Source organism: Gadus chalcogrammus, chromosome 6, assembly GCF_026213295.1.
Source record: "Gadus chalcogrammus isolate NIFS_2021 chromosome 6, NIFS_Gcha_1.0, whole genome shotgun sequence".
Taxonomy (NCBI): domain Eukaryota; kingdom Metazoa; phylum Chordata; class Actinopteri; order Gadiformes; family Gadidae; genus Gadus; species Gadus chalcogrammus.
In genome coordinates, this window is record NC_079417.1 from 21,778,205 (window position 1) to 21,800,456 (window position 22,252).

General features: G+C 47.7%; 1 protein-coding gene across 2 annotated transcripts in view; it reads left to right on the plus strand.

Annotated features, from left to right (window-relative positions):
* Window positions 1-20,525, plus strand: part of LOC130383783 (atos homolog protein B) — a 25,156-nt gene extending 4,631 nt beyond the window's left edge. Inside the window, exons 1-11 of one of the 2 annotated variants that reach the window (XM_056591576.1) lie at window positions 2,681-3,125; window positions 3,583-3,702; window positions 7,662-7,845; window positions 8,295-8,479; window positions 12,071-13,372; window positions 14,629-14,687; window positions 14,839-14,929; window positions 15,848-16,006; window positions 17,828-17,896; window positions 18,686-18,891; window positions 19,141-20,525. In XM_056591576.1, coding sequence (XP_056447551.1) covers window positions 12,224-13,372; window positions 14,629-14,687; window positions 14,839-14,929; window positions 15,848-16,006; window positions 17,828-17,896; window positions 18,686-18,891; window positions 19,141-19,294 — 1,887 coding nt within the window. In that variant the 5' untranslated portion in view covers window positions 2,681-3,125; window positions 3,583-3,702; window positions 7,662-7,845; window positions 8,295-8,479; window positions 12,071-12,223 and the 3' untranslated portion in view covers window positions 19,295-20,525. Of the gene's footprint in view, window positions 1-2,680; window positions 3,126-3,582; window positions 3,703-7,661; window positions 7,846-8,294; window positions 8,480-12,070; window positions 13,373-14,628; window positions 14,688-14,838; window positions 14,930-15,847; window positions 16,007-17,827; window positions 17,897-18,685; window positions 18,892-19,140 lie in introns of those variants that run through there. The other variant, XM_056591575.1, reaches the window with a different exon arrangement.
* Window positions 20,526-22,252: the final 1,727 nt, after the last annotated feature.

Genomic DNA, 22,252 nt, shown 5'->3' on the forward strand with positions numbered 1-22,252 from the left:
AAAATACAGACTCATGCCACACAAACACACACACACACACACACACACACACACACACACACACACACACACACACACACACACACACACACACACACACACACACACTCATTCTACCCACACACACACACACACACACGCACACACACACACACACCCACATGCTAAACAGACACACACTCATGCTACACACACAAGAAGTTGATGAGCACTTGATATAATAAAACAGTGTGTACACCATATTGATTTTAATTATCTGTGTGGATATTGATTTCGTTTTTTGTATTATGCTGTAACAACCCCATTCGGGATGAATAATGTACTTCTCGATTCTATCTAGATATCTCTTTCTTAAAAGTATTGATTGAACTAAGTCTGATTAAATATGATTTATTTAATAGTTTTGGATAACGTTTGAAATATCAAATGTGTCTTTGAAGCCTTGTCATAACTCTTCAAAGTAATCCACATAATCCAATCCAGCAAACACCTCACTAAAATGGAAGGAGCCTTCATGTATACGTATGAGAGCCTTTCCTTCACATTTGTCAACAACCGTTCATTGACGCTTGGCGTGTGTATGGGTGAGGGCTCGAGGAAGTGCAGTGTCAAGGGGGATGTCGTTTGGCCCAGAGACCCTTGAGAAAGCAGCAATACGGAAGGCCAACTGCCACTGGCCTGCTCGTTTTGGTGGTTAGTTTACTGGGTGTTTTGTGTATGCTCTGGAATTGGCTTATTGTTTTATGTTTATAATGTTGAATTGGAATCCCAAATGAATGAGTGCTATCCAATTAGCATCATGCTAGCAGCTAAGCCTAATCCTATGCTTCGAGGCAGTTTGCCATGCTCTCGCTCTCTCCCCCCCCACCCCCCTTCTCCCTCTCTCGTTCGCTCTTTTTTTTTGTCCTTGATTGCTCCATCATTGAATGTCTGGGAGATCTACTCTTTTGTGTCTGAGAACGCCCCCCCCCCCCACCCTCCCCTTCCTGGTACCCCCACTCAGTCTCGGTGCTCCTAGCTGCTCTGTGCACACGTGGAGTACTGGGGGATCTCACATCTGCCCCGTCAACCCGTTAAGATGCGCTCCGCAGTGGGCCGTGACCCCGAACCACTGTCCAGAACAGGCAGGCCTCGTCCGGTGTGCGCAGGTGTTTTCTGTGATCGTAATCACAACGTTGTTCGAATCCAAACGAGCACCCGGTGAACACACAAAGCATTGTGGGGAGGGATGCAGTGAAAACACCGCTCTTACTCCGCCCACCAGACAGTCAATTAGAAAATGGTAAAAGTGCCCTTGGAGCAAAGCCGAGAGATGGACCTTTCACAGACACTGCCATTGGTTGTCCAGTGTATCACGCACACGCTGGTTGATCTGGCCATTGTCATGAATAATGCGTTGGTGGATATATCAACCACATTGTGACTGTAAATAACACAAGTAGGTGGGTCTTCTGGATAATAGGTGGGGGCTGACCCAGTGTTTGTGTGTCGATGTGGGGGGTGGGTGAGCAGGGCTGTGGGCTGTCCTGGGGATTAACCCTTTAACTCTCACTGACCTTCACCCTGGTTCCTGCAAAGTGTCAGTGTGTGTGGGGGGGCTCTTTCACGGTGATTCATTGAGCGTATTCACAGCGCAGAGTGGATTGAGAAGACCGAGGTCGAGAGATGAGAGAGGGAGCAGGGGGCGAGTACAGAGGGAGAGGGATCAATTAGAGGGGAGATTTATTTTTTCTTGAACATAATAAAAGAAAACAAACACCCAGGGAAATGCGCACATGCATATTAACAACCACACGCTCAACCACGTACAATGTGTGTGCGTGTGTGTGTGTAACTGTTCTTATCTCTGTTTGACTGTTTTATAATCCCACACAAATATACAAGCCAGGAAGAGAAGGACGATTAAAAGCAGCTGCCCTTCAGCGACATTGTCACATTGCTTAAATCCAGAACCATTTTACAACAGGAAGGGCTTCTTCTTTTCCCTCAGAATAGAAACACACAAATAGCTTCAGATGTCTCTCTTTATCTCCCTCAGTATTCTGTCCTTATCTCACTCTGGGCCTCCCTTCTTACCTATTCTGCCATCTCTCTGTCTTTGCGGATAACATTTCATTGGGCAAGCATGAAAAACTAAAGTTGATATTCTGACCTATAGAAAAAGTGTAGGGCAAATAGCAACGGCATATTTGTTTTATGTATATAAATGTATCCATGTTTTATTTACCAAGGCATTTTTTTATTTATAGTTAATATATATAAACAAAGTCACAATCAGACTGTGACTGGGGTTTCCTGCATAAGCAAAAGTGTGTGTGTGTGTGTGTGTGTGTGTGTGTGTGTGTGTGTGTGTGTGTGTGTGTGTGTGTGTGTGTGTGTGTGTGTGTGTGTGTGTGTGTGTGTGTGTGTGTGTGTGTAAAAACATTATGCACACGGTTGGTTGCAACCTTAACCTCAGCAGAATGTCTGAAATAGCGCACGGCAAGTCAACATGCTGTTCCTTATTAGTTCACACACACACACACACACACACACACACACACACACACACACACACACACACACACACACACACACACACACACACACACACACACACACACACACACACACACACACACACACACACACACAAAGTGTGGCCAGCTTCTGCAGCTCAGCTGATAGTTTTCCAATGCACTAACTTTGTGACCACAGATCATCTGTCTGTGGGGGTGTGTGTGTGTGTGGGTGGGTGTGTTTGCATATTTACTCTCTCAGGCATTAACAGATTCCCTGCTGTTCACACACACACATAAACACACACACAAAAACACATGGTTCTTTGGTCTGTAAAACAGGCCCAACAGGAGTAAGAGGCTGGTGCTAACCCCCCTCATCACTCTGACCAATCAGGATCACAGCTGAACCCCACCTTCCTCTGGCCAATCAGCTCGCAGGAATTCAACCCCCTCCCCGCCCCCCTCTCGCTCCACTCTATGCCTTCAGTGCTGAGTGAGCAGAGACCAGCTCGCTCTACCAGCTGAGAGGAGAGAATAACACAGAGAGAGATATGGTAGAGGTGAAAACTCGTCACCAGACAGGACAGAATGAGAGGAAAGGCGTGATCATTCTTCAGAGAAAGGGTGAGAGAGAGAGAGAGAGAGAGAGAGACAGAATGAAAGAGAGAGAGAGAGAGGAAAATACCAACAGAGAGAGAGAAGAGCCAGTAACATGGAGGAGGGGAGAAAGGAGAGGGAGAGGGAGCTGGTGTGTGAAGAGCCTGTTTGTATTCATAAGGAAGGGGGGGGGGGCTTGTTGATGGGGTTTTATTCTTTATAGAGAGAGAGAGAGAGAGAGAGAGAGAGAGAGAGAGAGAGAGAGAGAGAGAGAGAGAGAGAGAGAGAGAGAGTTGGGACTACCATGATACACAAGCCTGCTGAGGGCATACCAACCTGACCTGCTCTCGCTCTGTCTCTCTCTCACTCTCGCTTGCTCTCTCTCGATCTGTGCGTGTGTCTTTCTCTCTCTCTCTCTCTCTCTCTCTCTCTCTCTCTCTCTCTCTCTCTCTCTCTGTCCCTCTGTGAAACTCCACCCATTCAGGAGGAAGGAAGCCCGGAGCCACATAGCTGAGGAGCTAGAGAGAAAGAGGGCGAGCGAGCAGCCCCAACTGAAGTAAAGACGAGAGCAAGAGAGAGAGGAAGATACCATCTGTTTGCGGGGGTAAGTGTCACAACAAGTTCTCTTTCAGCGAGACAGTAATGTAAGGCAGACCACCACACTGTTCAGCAGACAGCCTGATGTTTTCAACAGCTGACCAACAAAAGTAGAAGGGTGATAAGTGAGGCAGTGGGTCAGATGATTAACTTTTAAACTTGTGGAACAAATCAAAGAGCAAAGGCATGATGGTTTCTGATTAACCCAACGACAGCCAAGCCCACAGACTGACCGGCCGTGGAGAGACAGGCTGACAGACAGACAGGCTGACAGACAGACAGGCTGACAGACAGACAGGCTGACAGATAGACTGGCATAGATAGAGAGAGCGACAGTATGTCAAACAGCTTCCTCAGCAACTATGTCACCCGACTGTCAGTTTAGCTGAAACCCCCCCTCGACTTAACAGCCACTATGTGTGTGTGTGTGGGTGGGTGTGTGTGCGTATGTGTGTGTGTTGCGTGACTCTCCAGTCCATGCCCCCTCCTTGAACACAATGTATACAAACACAACAGACTGTACAACTTTACATAGCTTGTGTTATCCAATCAACAGGCAATGTAGATTTGGTGTGTTTTGCCTGTTTAGATGTGGATGCATAATTTGGAGCCCTAGCGACATTGCGTGTCAGGAAGTAGCCTTGACCCCCCCCGGGCCCCCCCCCGTCCCCTTCCAGGACCAACTTAATATGCCTTGTTGTTGGCCCATTTCATTCTCCTCACATCAGATGGGATAACGCTACCCAATATAAGTGGGCGCCGTGCTCCGTGTATCATCAGCTCAGTCTCCCGGCTTAGCTTAGCCCAACAGACACGATGGGGTCAAGGGTCACATAGGAGGAGCTCCATCCAACAAGCTGTCAGGTCTCCACAGCGGGCCTGTGCAAGGTCACGCACGTCAATGTGTGGAAGGAGTAGAGTCAGGCGGAAGGGCGTGCTTTACTCACCGCACTAGGGAGTAGAGGTGGAAGTGAGCTGAGAAATGCTTGTGGTTTTTCGTTGAAGCTAAAGCGTTTTTCACCATGGTTCCTTTGTGGTTTTGTTATTTTTTCTTCAAACCAAACCGGTTGCTGTGGCGTGCCTTGGGGACCCAGAGTTGCTTTTGCGTGTTCCTTATAGTCATCAAAGATTAACCAGCTGTATTTTAATACGCAACCTCTGGCAGAGCACCATCTCTGGTAAACACTGGTCTCGGGTTACACCATAGATTCAGCCCGATGTGTGTCAGAAGCGTGTGGTGGTACATGTCGACACCAAAATGTACTCATACCAGCCATCGAATCACAGAGGAGGCAGGAAGACGACACCAGGAAGTAAACAGAGGAACTGGTCCAGTGGTTGTGCCCGGAGTCAGAGTATAATAGATATAAATAGATACTATATGTAATGTAGTACCTCTAGAAGGACATTCTCCCCTGTGGGTTGGTGGGTGGGTGGGTGGGTGCGCGTGCATGCGGTAATAACCGCATGCACTTGTGCACATGATTGATCATATTCCTGTAGAATGATTAACATGTAGTAGAATCAATCATTTAATAGTAATGTACTGTCATGATCATCTCGAATCAATATAATACATGACATTAGAATTACTATACTATGGAATTCTGGTCTGTCTATTGCAATGTGACACACAAGGGCTGGTAAAATAGGGGCCCTTTAACACATCAGTTGGCCTATCCCATGGCACATTGAGATGTGTCACATTACCAAAGAAAGGCTTGACTGGTGATACTGGGAGGGCCTACTGCTTAGTACATCATAGGTTTGCCTACTGCTTACTTTCACCTTAGGTCTGCCTGTTGCTTAGTTTCACCTTAGGTCTTAGTTTCAACTACAGGTTGCTTAGTTTCAATGTAAGTCTGCCTACTGCTTACTTTCACTGTGGGTCAGGCCCCTGCATATTTCCCATTTGCTGGAATGTTATGCCTGCCTGCTTCTCTACCTTGTGACAGCGATCATAGAAACAGCTCTGTCTTGGAGGAGGTTATGTTGACATTAGAGGTACCATTTGATTGGGAAATAATATGACAATTGTGGTTGATTCTTCGTAGGATTGAAGAAATGTAGTTTTGTGTTGTCTTTCAAGTGGTCTGGCTACCAGCTGCTCAAACATCTCAATGTCCCGACGACGACATGAAATTCACCCACACATGTCCTGAAGTGGGTCCTCTGACCTGGGGTCTTGGAATACACGCGTGCACACACACACACACACACACACACACACACACACACACACACACACACACACACACACACACACACACACACACACACACACACACACACACACACACACACACACACACACACACACACAATGTAGTTCATGAATCCCTGCCGAATTTATCCTGGTCATGGTATAGTACTCTTCATTAATTAAGTGTGTGTTCTGTTTACTTTTCACTTTTTCGCTTTGAGGCTCCATGAACAACAATCGTGCATGGCTGGTGGAAGCCCACCAGCCTTGGCTTCAGCCAGCTCCCTACCCCCTACCCTGAAGGATGCCAGCTCCCTCATAACCTAACAGCTTGTTTGAAATACACTTGGGAAATAATACCGACCAACAATGGAGTCCTGAGGGATTCCCAGTGAATTGTTAGACTCCTGAGGAGTCTATAAATACTCCTCAGAGCTGAGTGGGTCTCCGCACCTTCCCCCGCTCCGTCTTGCCTGGTCGCCCTCTGGGTAGACGCCCAGGGGACGCTTTGCCACCTGTTCTCTACGGGAGACAATTGAAGAAAGTACAAACTTATCCATTGTTCAACACACGGCTCTGCCTGGGTTCATTGGTCACGTTCTCATGCGTTTGGGTGCAATGTCCTATGTTTTCTTGCTTCTCCCTCTCTGTCTCTGAGGGTGCACAGTATATTGCTGCCATTGCTGGGTGCAGATGGGTTTAACTCAGTCTATGATGTTGCTTATAATCTTGGAGTATGATGTCTGTGGATTAGTATGTGACTGTCTTGCCAGCACTGGCCTGTGTTAGTTCTGTAAACACACTCTTGGTTCGTTGTTTGCCTATTCACTCTACCCTATACTCTCCTTATCTCACTCTTTCTATCACTCTTCTTACCATTGAGTAAACATTGATGTTGAATGATCCTTCACACACTCTCTCTCACTCTATGGGTTGGTCTGCAGTGTGACCTTTAACCCCTGAGCCAACGTTATTTTCAGTTAACAGCCTCCACCTGCGTTGTACCACTGTTGATGAACAATGAACAGAAAACGATGGCTAATCTGTCCGTAAAAAAATGCAATGCAGACGTGATTTCAAAACATAGTTCACTTCCTCCCAGTTGGGAAAAAGTGACTAGTCTTTTAATAGCGGCCTTGGGTAGCTATTAGTAGAAAGGCTGATATTCTGGTATTTTGGCTGGCGCTGGTAGCTCTCAAAGGGATCCATCCCAAAGTGAACTGCTGTCCCTTACAACCATGTGTCAAGGTTCGGATGTCAGACCCTAATAAACAACAGTACAGGGAAAACCTTCTTTCATTCTTTATTTCCCAATTTCTTTCTTGCTTTCTTTCTCTCCTTCTTTCTTGCTCTCATGCTTTCTTACTTTCTCTCGGTCTTTCCCTCTTTGCTGCAAAGCACAAAGGAGCTGTTGTCATCAGGCGTCTTGTCGCCATGGCAACAGCTCCGGGGGACACCCCACTCCTCACCCCCTATTCGTCTGATTCATTTCCAAATTCTGGTCCAAGTAGGCCTGGGAACCAGCAAGCCTTTGGTGTCTCTCTCTCTCTATCTACATATCTCTCTCTCTATTTATCTTTCTCTCCCCTCTCTCTGTTTCTCTCCTTCTTTTTTCAGGAACACTCTTCATCTACTTGATGTGATTATTTTCACTTTGCATATTTGATTGTTTCTCATGTATTGTTCCTTCATGACCTAGTCTTATCCAATCACAGTGATGTGATTGGTGAGTAATCTGTTTGCGTGTCCCCATGTTGTTTCAGGAATTCTGAGTGGAATGCTCCAGTCATAATGTCACTGCCATGTCACACCTTACGCCCAGCTCGCATCGGAGGGGGTGCTCGGCTATCGGCCAATCCCAGAGGGATCCTAAGTAGAGCCACTTCCTGTTCCTGTTTAGAAGAATTTCCTTTCAAGAACCTCCCACTCCTCTGACTCTGTTTTAAGGTATGAATATTGAATCTCTTTTCAGAGCAAATGTAAATGTCCAAAAAACGAGGGAGGAGATTACTTAATATCTATGGTAACGTTTTGTGAAACATTGTTTTTTTCTGTCATCACATATTCATACTGGAGTTTACATGAGAAGCCATTTTATCTGAAAACATACAAAGTAAGCCTTACCAAACAATAAGAGTTGAGGATAGACTGGTATATAGTGAAAGAGCCATAGAGAGGAGGGTGTAGTCGGGTGCAAGTTAAGCAGTAGGCTTTGTGCCACAGTAGTGGAGGTGGTGCAGTAGGCCTTGTACCACAGGCTAGTGGAGGTGGTTTAATACAACTTGTACCACAGTCTAGTAAAGGTGGTGCAATAGGCTTTGTACCACAGTCTAGTAAAGGTGTTGAAGTGAGCTTTGTACCAGTTTGGTATCTAACTCCATCTCTTCCTCACTCAGGCCCTCCCCTGTGTTTTCCCCGGTGCTGCAACCTCCACCTGGAGTCCAATCCACTTGGCATCCCGCCGCAGTTGCCATGGAGACATGCAGATGGGCTTGGTAAATCCTGCAGGCTACAGCTTCCACATGTTGTGGCAGATGTGGACAGGGCGGGCAGGCAGCGTTGGATCAGGACGGACACAGAGGTGAGAGACATCAACAGGTATCAGTGTTATAGTGCTGACAGCCAGCCGGCAGGGGCCTGTCAGCTGGCACCCCCTGCTGGCTGGCTACAGAACTATAGGTATGGGGGTTTGAGTGATGATTGCTCATGTGAAAATATTAGTGCTGTCAGTTTAAAGCGTTATCAACGACGTTAACGGAAACCAATTTTAACGGCGTTCATTTTATCGTGCGATTAACGCTCTTTTGGCTTGGCAAACTTAGTTTTTTCCCCTGCTGTCTAGCAATAACTAGTCACGTTAGAAAAACGACAACACCATACCGGATCTAGCTACACCGGAAACAAAACAACAAGCACGCCGCACAAACTTGTTGGGGCAAGCAAGGATACGGAGGGGTGTTTGTGTTTGTGTGTCACTCTGTTCGAGCTTGCACGAGAGTTCAATGCTGTTACGTCTTTCTGACAAATCGCAGTTCAAGGCCCACCTGGGCTGTACCACTTCGGGAGGGGCCGCTCAGTTACACCCCTCTAGACAAAATCGACATGGTGGTGACGTTGACATTTTGTTGCGTCTGATTGAGAGGATGCGGGCGCACAGCTCAGGCTGCTGGACGGCGCTGCAAGGAACTTTTATAAATGTAAATATAGTTATTCAGAAGTAATCAGCCCGACAGCCCCGAAACGTTAACTGCCCACCGGGAATTCTCCAGACTCTCCCGATTACCACTCCGCCACCGTGCGTGTGTGTGTTTGTGTGGGTGTGTGTAGGCGTTATTCGATAGCCTGGTAATGTGTTTAGGCCTACGTACCAGTGGCGGCTGGTGAATTTCATTTTAGGGGGGGCTGAAAGTTTGTAAACCAAACCCCTGTAGGGCAACCCCGAAGATTTTTGTTGTGATTTTCCCCATACAAATGAAGCATTCTGGTGCATTCTGACAAAATAATAAAGACAAAATATAAAATTTCCTTACAAAGACGAATGGAGCCAGGGAAATAATTTTTAACTTAATTTATTTGCCTTGTAGAATTCAGCAAGATTAAGTACCTCAATAATAATTGGGAATTATACACAAGTTAATATTCTCTCTCTGTCTCTATCTGTATGTGTGTTTGTGAGAGAGTGAGAGTGAGTGAGAGAAAGAAAGAGAGAGAGAAAGAGAGAGAGAGAATTTGATTCTAAAAGGGGTGAGTGTGTTACGGCTATTGTGTTGGTAACTTCACTCATAAATCTATCTACGGTCAAGTATGCATTTAGACAAATACGATAAAATATCATTATAATATGTGCAACCTTTTATGTGTGGTTGTTCAAGACACACTGAAGGCATGATGCCACCATAGGTTTGCAGAGAACTATATACAATATGCACACTGAAGGCATGATGCCACCATAGGTTTGCAGAGAACTACATACAATATGCACATTGAAGCTGCACACTTGATTCAGGATTCTCATAGATCAGAGACAGTTCCGTCTTGAGCTTTGCCTTGTTCAGCGTGGGATATGCCTTCACAGTGGCATTCAGAGCATCAGTAGGAAATTAATACCTTTCAAACATATTTCCTTGTACTAAGGTAGCACTCACAAGGTGGCCAGTGAAAGAGAACCTTGCTTTGGTGTGAGCCAGGATGTGTCGCAGACCTCTTCAGACAGCCTCTGCTTCGCCTCTTCTGTCAAAGCCGTCCTTGGTCTGTCGGTTCCTCATAGCTCTTGCAGTCAGTCTCTGAATGCAAACAAACCAATAATGTGTTTGTGAGGCTGTGTACAGTACTGTAGTCTACGTGATGCACATGTTCACACTTTATCCAGTAAAAAGATGTCAGCATACCCACTTAAAATGGGCAGGAATGCATAATGTTAAAGGGGGCATATCAAACCACCAGGTGTGAGTGTGATTAGCCATTACAAGCAGGTTTGAAAATGTGCAGCATTGTGACATCACAGGTGGGCGTGTCCACCTAGATGTGTGCTGGATAGATCAGTCTACCAGCCTACCCAGTGGACTGAAGTAAACGTTGCTCATCTATCCAGCAAAGATCTAGGTGGACACGCCCACCTGTGATGTCACAATGCTGCACATTTTGAAAACGGCTTGTAATGCTAATCACACTCACACCTGGTGGTACGATAGGTCCCCTTTAATGTTAAACACTGTTTTTTATCTAGTGCGTTGGTAACTTCACTCATAAATCTATCTACAGTAAATTATGCATTTAGACAAATACGATAAAATATCAATATAATATGGGCAACCTTTTATGTGTGGTTGTTCATGACACACTGATGGCCTGATGAGTATACCCGCTTAAAATGGGCAGGGATGCATAATGTTAGTGTTAAGCACTGTTTTTTAAGCTATCCATTGTGCCTCGCCTAACCAGGATGTCCAGCACAGAGTAAAGCATGCTAGATTACACCACTGGCAATATATTATAAAAAAGAACATATATTATAAAAAAAAAAAAGAACACAAATACAGTCTCCTTTCATGCATATGTTCTCATAACAAAGCTTTGCTTTGAGAAGGATCAAATAATATACATTTTATCTTACCTAATGGTCTGCACACTGCTTGTGAAGCTCTCGAAGGCCCTTTTGATGAAGACTGCATCAATGTCCTTCTTCTGGAGCTTCTGGTACAGAACGTCGACGTGCGACCGCTGTCTTTTAGTAATTTTGGTCTTGGAGGTCCTGATTGTTTTAATGCCAATTTCTCTGAATTGGATCGTAGACTATTAGGAACTTCTTTCAGAGACGCAACGGAATTGCACACATTAGCAGCCATGTTGAAATTAGCAAGTGACTGACTTACTTGATCGAAGATAACCCTTCGCGCTCTTTGCTCAGTTACGTGTGACGCACGCACGATAGGGCGAGTCCCAAATCCCCATTGAAAATGCATTGAAGGCTCATTTTCAGAAAAAAAGAAAGTTTTAACATGACAGTCAATGGGAGAATCCTTGGGTGATTTTCCACGTCAATGAATTCGCCCAGAGCGGCGGGACCATTTGAAACCCGACTTGAATCTGACGATTCTGATTGGAGAATGACAGATAATATGTCTAGAACACTGAAAACTACTTTTGCTGCGATAGAATTTGTTAGAAAAAGAATCCTCTTTCTCCCAGTTGGTAGTGCGTCGCCCAAATCGCCCCTATACACCATCCGCCCCTGCTACTTACGGTAGGAATATACATACTTGTTTAAATAATAAATGTTATTGTATTTTCCATCTTTGCTGAGCAAGAGTTTTTTCGAAAGTTCAGTGATTGAAACAAATAAAAGCCTGGGCTATGGAAGTTTAACGGTAGGTCTACCACTGTCATGCACCTACCCGAAGTCAAGTGGATCGGGTTGAATTCACTGCGGGTTTATCTTCTTACTGTCCTTCTCAACACTCTCTGATCTAACCGAAAGGCTAGCAGCAAAAAATCAAGTGATATTTAGAATATATATATATTTTTTGATTAATCGCGAGTTAACTATGACATTAATGCGATTAAATATTTTAATCGCTTGACAGCACTAGAAAATATACATCTATCTTTGAGCTCAACCTTCAGAGAACCATTAATAGCCATTAATAGCCGGTTTTATCTCTTGTCTTCCCAGTCGGAGCGGCCAGGCTCAGCTTCCTATCGACACACTCTCTGGTGACCTCACAGCGGTGACATCACAGCAGGGACTCTAGAACTCTCTTCAGCGCGACTCCACCGGCGCTCCTTGGCCACCCAGCCCCGTTGGATACTCTCGTAGACAGACAGCATGCGGCACATCCACGTGGAGGCCGCCCCAAAGGAGTCCCCGCTGGAGCTGCCCGCCCAGGAGGGGGACCTGCCCCCGTCCGCCGCCCCGGCCCAGGGCCTGGACCCGGGCGTGAGGCCGGGGGCCCCCCGGGCCTACGGACAGGAGGAGCTGCGGCTCCAGAAGGTCTACCAGCTTTCCATCTTCTCCCACCTGGGGGGTTTCTCCGCCTCGGCAGACCCCCCCGGCGAGGATCCCCAGAAGGCGGCCCCGCGCGCGGCCCTGAAGAGGGGCCTGGAGGAGCCCCAGCTGGCCCCCAAGCGGCCCCACCTCCAGGACTCCACCCACGGGGAGGAGCTGGAGGAGGGCGCCGTGCTGTGCGGCCCGGGCCCGGGGCTGACGGGGGGCCCGGGCCCCGGGGGGGCGGCCTATTCCTGCACACTGATGGAGGCCAGAGACTCTGAGGGGGGGCTGTCGCCCCGGTCCCCGCCTCTGTCCCCCAGCCAGACGCCCTCCCGCCGGCCCGCCCAGCACAACCATAACCGGCCCATCCCCGACGTGTTCGCCCCGCTCTCCCCCAAGTCTCCCCCCATGTGCTGTGAGCCCCTGGGGCCGACGGGTTCCCAGGGCCCCGCTCCGAGGGCCGAGGGCCCCGGCGGGGGGCGGGGGTCCGGCCACTCCCCGGGCAGCCCCGGAGGAGAGAGCTGCGGAAACGGCTGCTCCTCCCCGGGGGGCCAGCCGGGCCCCCAGCCCTCCGACGCGGCCTGCTACGAGACCCCCTGCCCGGCCAGCCCCACCAGCCCCACCGGCCCCTTCTCCCCCCCGCACCACTCGGAGCCCCTGGAGCCCGGCGAGGCCACGGAGTGGGAGGCGGGGCTGGAGTCCTCGCCGCCGGAGCGCAGCGCCACCCAGGCCGCCGCCCCCTCGGGCCTGGCCCGGACCCCCAGCCCCAACGGGCTCCGCCTCAGCGCCTCAGGGGCCCACTGCCCGGCCAAGAAGCGGCTGCTGTCGCCCAGCGACACGGGGGAGTCGTGCTCGGAAGACGAGGGCCCCTCCACCTCCAAGAGGAGCCGCCTGGCCCTGCTGGCCCCCGGCCTCGGCCCCGCCTCCTGCCGCAGCACCGACGCCAAGGCCGCCCCCTACTGGAACCACCTGCTGCCCTCCGCCAAGGTACACACACACACACACGCACACGCACGCGTGCACGGGGCAAACGTCACAGAGTCATGGTTAATAACGGCTCACACCATGCTGGAACAAACAGAGGAGGTCCAGAAGAGAACCCATTCAGAGGCCCGGCTATTGTTTCACTCCCATTGACACACACACACAAACACACACACACACACACACACACACACACACACACACACACACACACACACACACACACACACACACACACACACACACACACACACACACACACACACACACACTCTCCAACTGCCTGGAGAGAGGTGTTAGGGGCGCTAATATTAACAAAGGGGCTACTTTTCCATAGGTGTCACACGCCGATGCGGTCAGTGGGACCACAGGGGTCAGGGGTTTTCACCAGGAAAGAGAAGGGTGAGGGTGAGGGCGTGAAGGGGAGAGAGAGACGAGAGGCCGAAGGCGGCGTAGAGAGGGAGAACAGAGAGGGAAGTCCTAGATTCATATCGTGTGTGGAGAAACCGAGGGAGGTCAGGGAGGTACTGAAACAGTTCAAAATGTCCTCTGTGTTTGTGAGCGAGTGTGGGGGCGACGAGGACAGCCCCAGCTGACATAGGGCTCCCCGCTCTCTACAGAGCGCCGGGTCAGCTAGCCGCGCGGGGCTAGCCGATGGGGGTGGTCTCTCTGTAAGTGAAGAGCTCGCTGCTAGCTTAGGGGTAGCAACTAGAGTAGGGGTAGTCACCAGCCTGAGGCCTGAGTCCAGCGTAGGGTTAGCTGCTAGCTTTGGGCTAACCACTAGAGAAAGGCCAGCTAGCAAACAATTAGGAAACGAGTGGGTGGTCCTAAACATGGGAAATACTTGTTTGCACGCAACGTCCAGTACTCAGTGCTGTGTAAGTAAAAACACTCACACTCTCAAGCACTCACTCACTCACTCACTCACTCACTCACTCACTCACTCACACACACACACACACACACACACACACACACACACACACACACACACACACACACACACACACACACACACACACACACACACACACACACACACACACACACACACACACACACACACACACACACACACACACACACACACACTCTGTCACCTGATGACCCCGACCCTATCAGAGCAATGACCAGTTGAATAGTTATTATTAGAAGGTTCCTCGTAGTAGGGTGATGTTACGGTTCAGCTTTGGCAGTAAAACGAAGCATAATGATGTTAAGGAGAAAAAGTATCATAACCTGTTCATCTTTATCTTCAGAATGCAACAGAATGCACAAGATCAGGGCGACGACTGAAGAGTGGGCTGCGACTGAAGAGGTGGGTCTGGCTCTCTACACTCTAGCCTTGGAATCGATTGAGGCGATGTATCAAGCGTGAACATCAGTAGGGTGTGTTTAGTAGTGACTGCTCTGGGTGCGTGTTCAGTGTGTGTGGGATCATTAGTAACGTTTTGTCGGGCGTGTTGCAGCCGGCAGCTCCGCAGCGGACGGCGTGCGGACAGCGGGCGCACGGCGAGGCCCTCCTCCTCCGTCAGTCGAGCCCTGCTGGGGAACTTTGAGGTACTGCCGTCCCCCCAGACCTGCTCCTCCTTGAACGGGGCTTTCTCTAACCTGTCCAGGGCCTGATTATTATTAAAGAAATGAATGGACCTATATTCCTACTCTTATTTTGTACACATTATTTTCTGTATGTCTTAAATGTTAATCTCATGTTTAGAATAGAACTTTATGGTCCACAAGTGTGGACCATAAAGTTTCTAAAAAAACGATTTCAATAAAATAGTGTGTTAATAGTGTGTAGAATACACTCTATAATAGTGTGTAGAATACACTCTATTGTGTGTGGATTACACATATGTTGTTTGTGGATTTAAATGATAATTTTTCATGCCAAGAGTTTGACCGTTTGTTGTGCAATTGTTCAGTTAAAGGCTGTGAAGAAAACCCAATGAGAAAGACTACACGTCTCGTATGTGTCGTCACGCTCCCTGAGACTGGCGTGGACAAAGCCGACAATCTCCCCATCGGCATAACTGAAACTCGCCACATGCCCCGATTTATAATGTTCTCACCTCTTTCGATGCTTTTATCCTCCCCTTGGAAAAAAGCAGTGAAGTGGAGCAGAGAGATCGCCATGTCTGTACCAGTGTGGTGGTGACGTATATCATTCGTGTCGAGAGCAGCGAAGAGCTGTAGATCACAAAGCGGCCTCACACACAACCTAGTCTTATCAAACTTCTTCGCAGATTTTTTTTGTTTCCTTTGCATGAAAGATTAGAATTGAAATCCATAAACTACAAATGTGTGATCCAGGGCACATAAAGACTGGAACCAGAAAATAATTACTTTCTCTCCATTGAAACCCATTCATATTTTATGATCTCAGAGGTGCCATGGGGGTCTACCAGAAGGGGCGAGCTCTATACGATGTGTGATGACTGAAGTGCTGACTGTATCTTGTGTGTGTGTTGACCCCAGGAGTCCATACTGAAGGGGCGCTTCTCCCCGTCGGGGCAGATTGAGGGCTTCACGGCGGAGATCGGCGCCAGCGGCTCCTACTGCCCGCAGCACGCCACCCTTCCTGTCCAGGTCACCTACTACGACATCTCGGAACACAGCGCCCCCTCCCCCTTCCTGGTCAGTCCTGCCTCCCTCCAGCTGTACATGTATACATGGGCCGGGGCATAATACAACGTTATCATATACATCATTATCGTCGTCTTTGATTGGCATCATATCATCAGTTGTATAGCCTTGATTAATTATGATGAGAAGATATGCCCTCAAAATGATGAGAAAGTAAAATGTGTTTTTGTCGGATACTAAACTTGAAATATATCCATTTAATTCAATTATCACAGTTATTACCGTCAGATAGTCTGTTGGTATTTTGAATTCATGTATATTTTATTGACATTTATTGATTGATTGTTGAAAGGTCCCATGGCATGATAAACTTTATGTTTACCAGGTAGTAAATGCCTGTTCACCTATCTATCTATCTATCTATCTATCTATCTATCTATCTATCTATCTATCTATCTATCTATCTATCTATCTATCTATCTATCTATCTATCTATCTATCTATCTATCTATCTATCTATCTATCTATCTATCTATCTATCATGTAAATTAAATTAAGGAAATTAAATGAACACAAGCTAGCTAGACTATGATACACTTTAAACACTCAGTTTACTAGCTAAATTCGATCAAACAATTAAATACAATACAAATATAAAGTAAAAACAAGTGTTATCTAGCGATCCGTTATCTGTATTATATTATTTAGTCTTTGGCAACATGAGCGCGATTGTTTTTTGAAACCTGCCTGGCAACGGACAACCCCTTAAGTAATCTGTTGTCCGTTGCCTGGCAACGGACAACAGATTACGTAGGCGGTACAAATTTGGCTGCCGGTACAAATTTGGTGTGACAGCACCATGCGCTCTGCTTACAGTGGATGTATCGCAATGGCGAGGCGCACACACATTTTGGCCGTGTTTGGTAAATATTCTAGAACACTCCGGTTGCTCCGGCGGGAGTCCTGGAGCTCTATATCCAAATAATTTCATATTATGCATAGATATCTATATCATATAATTGATATTTTCACGGCCAAAAGCTGTGTGCACTTCCAGCCGATATTATGAATCTCAAACGACTGTGTCGGGTTCTCCGACGTCTCTGGTTCTTTCACTTCCACGTCAATCTGAAATAGACTGAACCGCGACATGGAAAGGGATTGTTGCCCGCGATTGTTGACCGCGATTGTCTCCCGCCGGATCCCCAAGCACCACTGCCTCAGCAGCGGGCGGTGGTGGTGCCTCGGTTGTGGGCAGCAGGCAGTGGGCAGCAGGCAGTGGGCATCGGCGGGAGACAATTGCGGGCAACAATCCCTTTCTCCTCCATGTCGCGGTTCATGTCCTTCAGGGAGTCAAAGCCAAAGTTCCTTTCCCCCCAAGGCAGAGCAGGATAGCTAGTGCTCGTTTTATACCTAATGCAATTTCTAGCTACTGGGGGACCATAGGCAGGCTAGGGGAACTTATATTAATGTTAGAAAACCTCATGAAGTGAAATTTTCATGCCATGGGACCTTTAATATTATCGTTGCCGTAATAACAATATTTCCCAGATCATCTTACATTGTCATTACATTATAACAGTCAGGCCATTGGCTCTATCTTAATGATTTCACTTCATGTTCAATGTGTAGGATGTCTGAATTTCACGTGAAAGTCATATCTGTGGCGTGTGCACTTCTACAATCCAGAGTCAAAGCTTTGTTTTGACTAATTGTGTCTGGATTAAGTCTCATGGTTCTCGCGTATTCGTTTTACATTCCAAACTCCACTAGCCACTCCCGACTTCCTATCACATGGAAATGTCTTGCGTTGGACTCAAGTGAACCCTCTGATTGAAGTGTATGACAAGGTGTGATGTTTGTCTCCGGCAGGGTGTGGTTTCCCTCGAACCGCTTGGGAAGAAAGGATACAGCGTACCCAAATCAGGGACCATTCAAGTGGTGAGTCCTCATCTGGCTAGCTCTCCAGCCCATGGAGTACAAATCGTAGCTCCTCCTCTTTTACCTTTCAAAGTTTAGGTCCCAAGGGGGTGCATTCTTTTTCGATGCGGAACAGTCCTGCCTTTTAAACAGTTTCACATCGCTACGCTACCAATCCAGCCGATGATTCAACGTTAGAACAAAGGTCAAACAGAACTCGACCAGATGTTTCCTTGACAACACAAAAACAATATGCTCAAAGCATCACTGGAGAATATTATTTATTTCAGCAGATTAAATCGATAAAAAAACAGTTATGTAACAGATGAAAGTAACTACTTTCTATTCATTGTTGGAAACTGTGCCCTAACTGGAACAAACCACTCCAGGCTGTCCTGTTACTGAAAATAATGCAGTTCTGCGGTGGTAATCAACCTTGATCCAAACATTAAAGCCATCCTGAGAGCTCAGTGTCGTGATGAGTCCACCATTGCTTATGCAGTCCTGCTACACTGGCGCCCCACCACACAAAGCCCTTTGCCGAGGTGTGTGTGAGGCGTCCGTGTCTGTTACTGTTCTGTGTGATCAACACTGTAGCCAGTTCAAGTAAAGCACATCCTTCTATAAATAGCAAGATATCAGACACTTACTCAGGCAATGTTACATCAATCTCTGAATTATGTGCAACTGTTGAACTAAACCAATGCTGTCTGTCTGTCTGTCTGTCTGTCTGTCTGTCTGTCTGTCTGTCTGTCTGTCTGTCTGTCTGTCTGTCTGTCTGTCTGTCTGTCTGTCTGTCTGTCAAAACAGACCTTATTTAATCCCAACAAAACTGTGGTGAAGATGTTCCTGGTGACCTACAACTTTGAGGACATGCCTGTCAATCACATGACCTTCCTCCGCCATCGTAACTTCCTGGTGCCTGTGGAGGAGGTGCCTGAGGGCCAAGGGGAGGGGCCAGCAGGGGGTAGAGTCCCGGAGAGGAAGAGGATCCTCTGCTACCTGATACACCTCAGGTAGGTCACAGATTGGACGTGTCATGGAAACAATACTGATCCTTTACAATGACCACACACTTTGACAAATCTACAATCATCTTAATAGGCAGCGCCTAGTTGTGCAGAATGGTCTAATACCAGTTTATTTAAAAAGCCCTTCATAACATGTTAAATCCTAACGAAGACACACGTTCAGACTGAACGGTTAGCATCCTAGGATTGTTATCTCACCAGGACACGTTTTGATTTGTGTCCCTTCTGCTTTAGATTCCAGAGTTCAAAGTCTGGAAAGATCTACTTGCACAATGACATGCGGCTGCTATTCTCCCGTAAGTCCATCGAGATGGACACGGGGATTCCTTACGAGCTCAAATCCTTCACCGAGGTGCCAAGAAACCCCAAATATTCCCCCCGTGTGTGACCGCTCGCCCACGACGCTCCTTACGCCCCTGTCACCCCCGACGCCCCCGACCTCCCACCCGACATCAAACACCAAACACAGCCCTTCTCTGGTCAGACACGGACAGGCGGATGGTCGGACGGACTGATCTACTGAACAACTGAACGACCAACCTGAGAGATGCAGAAACAGATTCACTTTAAATGACCAGTACACACGTTCCACATTCACGCACTCATGCACGCACACACACGCAAACACGCACACACATCACTCAACATGAAAAACACAGTCGCACACACACTCCTCCTGCGAGAAGCCTCCTTCTTGTTTTGGGGGCGGAGCCACTGCGCTCCAAGCAGTGTGGTAAAGGAAGGGGGAGGAGCCTCAGCGGTTGTGGTGCGGGGCCACACGGGTCAGGCTGGAGGGCGGTCTGAGGACGCTGAGTGGACCTGGAGCCCGCAGACACGCCCGTGTCAACATGCATGCCTTGTGACTTTAAAAACAACGACAACTGTATTTTCCTCTAGTGCCCGAATCACGCTTTCCTTCACTCTGCCTGCAAGTGACCCCCCCACCCCCTCCTCCACGTCACCGCCTCAAACGGCGTTCCCGTTGTTGTGTGTAACTGTATGTGCGCATGCGACCCAAGCGCGCGCACACACACACACACACACACACACACACACACACACACACACACACACACACACACACACACCCCCCTTCGTGGTGAGGAAGTTGGCTGAGACGCAGGGCTGGCGATGGGCCCCTCAAGCACATCGGGGGGGCCCGTTTCAGCGCTCAGCCTCACTTTATTCCTCCTTCCACCAGGTGTACAACAATGATCCGTAACGACAAACGTCTGCCCCTCATTCTCCCTATCCCAGCAAGCCCCGCTCTCCCCCCCCCCCCCCCCCCCACCACGTAGCAATCTCCACAGTGGTACGGACGGCAGAACAGAACACCAAGTCGGAAAGGGTCATACCATGTCATGAACTACAGGGGGGGGGGGGGGGGGGTCAGGTTAGGTTTAATGTAGCCAGACTGAGGGACACTGTGTTTTTTTTTTTCTTCATTCATTTTTTTCTTACAGTACGGTGATAACAGTTGGATTTAGGAGTAGAAAAAAAAGAAAGATGTAGTATTTTTTAATTTATGTCTTCTTCGCAAATGTCTTAATAAGCAATATGCTGCACAGAGTAGAGTGTGTGTTTTCCAGTCAGACGTCATTTCTCTGGGAGGGGTTTTGTTGGTGTGGTGTGGGGGAGGGGGGGGGGGGCGAGGAGGGGGGGGGGAGCCCAAGCAGTGGAAAGAGGATATATGTAATAGGAGGACTAGGGAGGGAGGGGAGGGGGGGTATTTAACATTAGGGTGGGAAAGTATATGTATATTTAAATTAAAAAAAACATTAATAAAGTATGTGCTGTTGTGGTTCTTATTTTACACAGACACAAACACACATCCCATTACTCTTCCTGTTTGTGAAAATGTCTATGTTTACTGGGGAACTGTGTGTGTGTGTGTGTGTGTGTGTGCGCGATGTGTGTCCATCAGGGACTTGTGGAATGTGCACAGATAGGTGTGTGATTTATGGCGTTGTGAGCCGGCAGAAATGAATCTGATGGTGTCGGTTCAGGACGTAGATGCCCCCCTCGTACACGATGTACTTCTGGGGTACAATGTGTACCAACCAACCACAGAGCTCTAAATGGTTTCTTTCGCTACACCAGAGCATTCTCTGGTTGTGCTCGATTCGGTTCACACGTTCACTCATTCACTTGTTCCCTCACTTTCCACGCAATGAAGGCAAATATGGAATTGTTAATTGTACGATAATTACACATGCCAAAATTGATTCATTTTTATTGACTCAGATATATCCTCATATTTTTAGGTCATACAACAACGTTTGGGGAATGAACCATATCTAATTTCACAAAAGTAATTTTATAGTGTGGTGTGTTGAGAGAGAAAGTGCAGGTGTGTTGTGTGTACATCCTGTTCTTCAGTGCTAGGTTTGTTCCCCCTCCAATTGCCTTTTGTGTTGGTCATCTCAGGGTCTGATCAAATCGTGTTCTGTTTGAATGGCTAAAGTTAAACCCCTCTATTTGAAAAGGTCAGGCGAGTTTGACAGTGTACATCACTTCAGTGTTTACCTTTAAAAACACTTTAGTGGTTTTTATTCACCTCTAGAGAGCAGCAAGAACACACAATAGCCTGACGTGCCGTGCCTGTTATTTTCTCTCTCTCTCTCTCTCTCTCTCTCTCTCTCTCTCTCTCTCTCTCTTTTATTTATTTATTTATATATATTTATAAAATATATCTAAATATATTGCTATTGGAACCCATCCATCAGCATGTGTGCGGCCCCGTTGATGGCCTGGCTCAGGATGGAGATCTGATGGTGCGCTCTGAACCAGTCTCCCTCCAGCCCTGACGACGAGGCCCTGACAAAGGCGTCCGCGAAACCAGGGAAGGTAGCATGCCCAGAGCTACTGGAAGCCCAGATCACATGCCTGGTGGGAAACATAATGCAGCAGCAGCATCGCCAATTCAGAAACATAGCCGGGACTTCATTTGCTGTTCACTAGAGAAGAATATAACACACATTAATCAGGGTTTTAATCATCACAACACCCTGTGATTGGGTGCCAGACGGTATAAAAGCTGCTATTAGGGATGTTGTTCTTGCTGAACTGTTGTTCGATTCAGGGTTTCATTACAAAGAGTGTTGGACCAGTTTGAGGTCGGGTTTCAGTGAGCCAGGGAGTCCTGTGTGAGCCGCGGTCTCACCTGAAGCCGTACTTCTCAGGGAACAGGGCCCTGGGGGTACCCAGGAAAAGGCTCGGTCCATGAAGACTCAGCTGGTCGTTGATCGACGGACCTTTAGGGGTCTGAAGAAGAAGCGATTTGTAATATTTGTTATGTATATTCTTTTGTATCCATTTAGGTTGCTCTAGTGCTTTTTTAAATTGT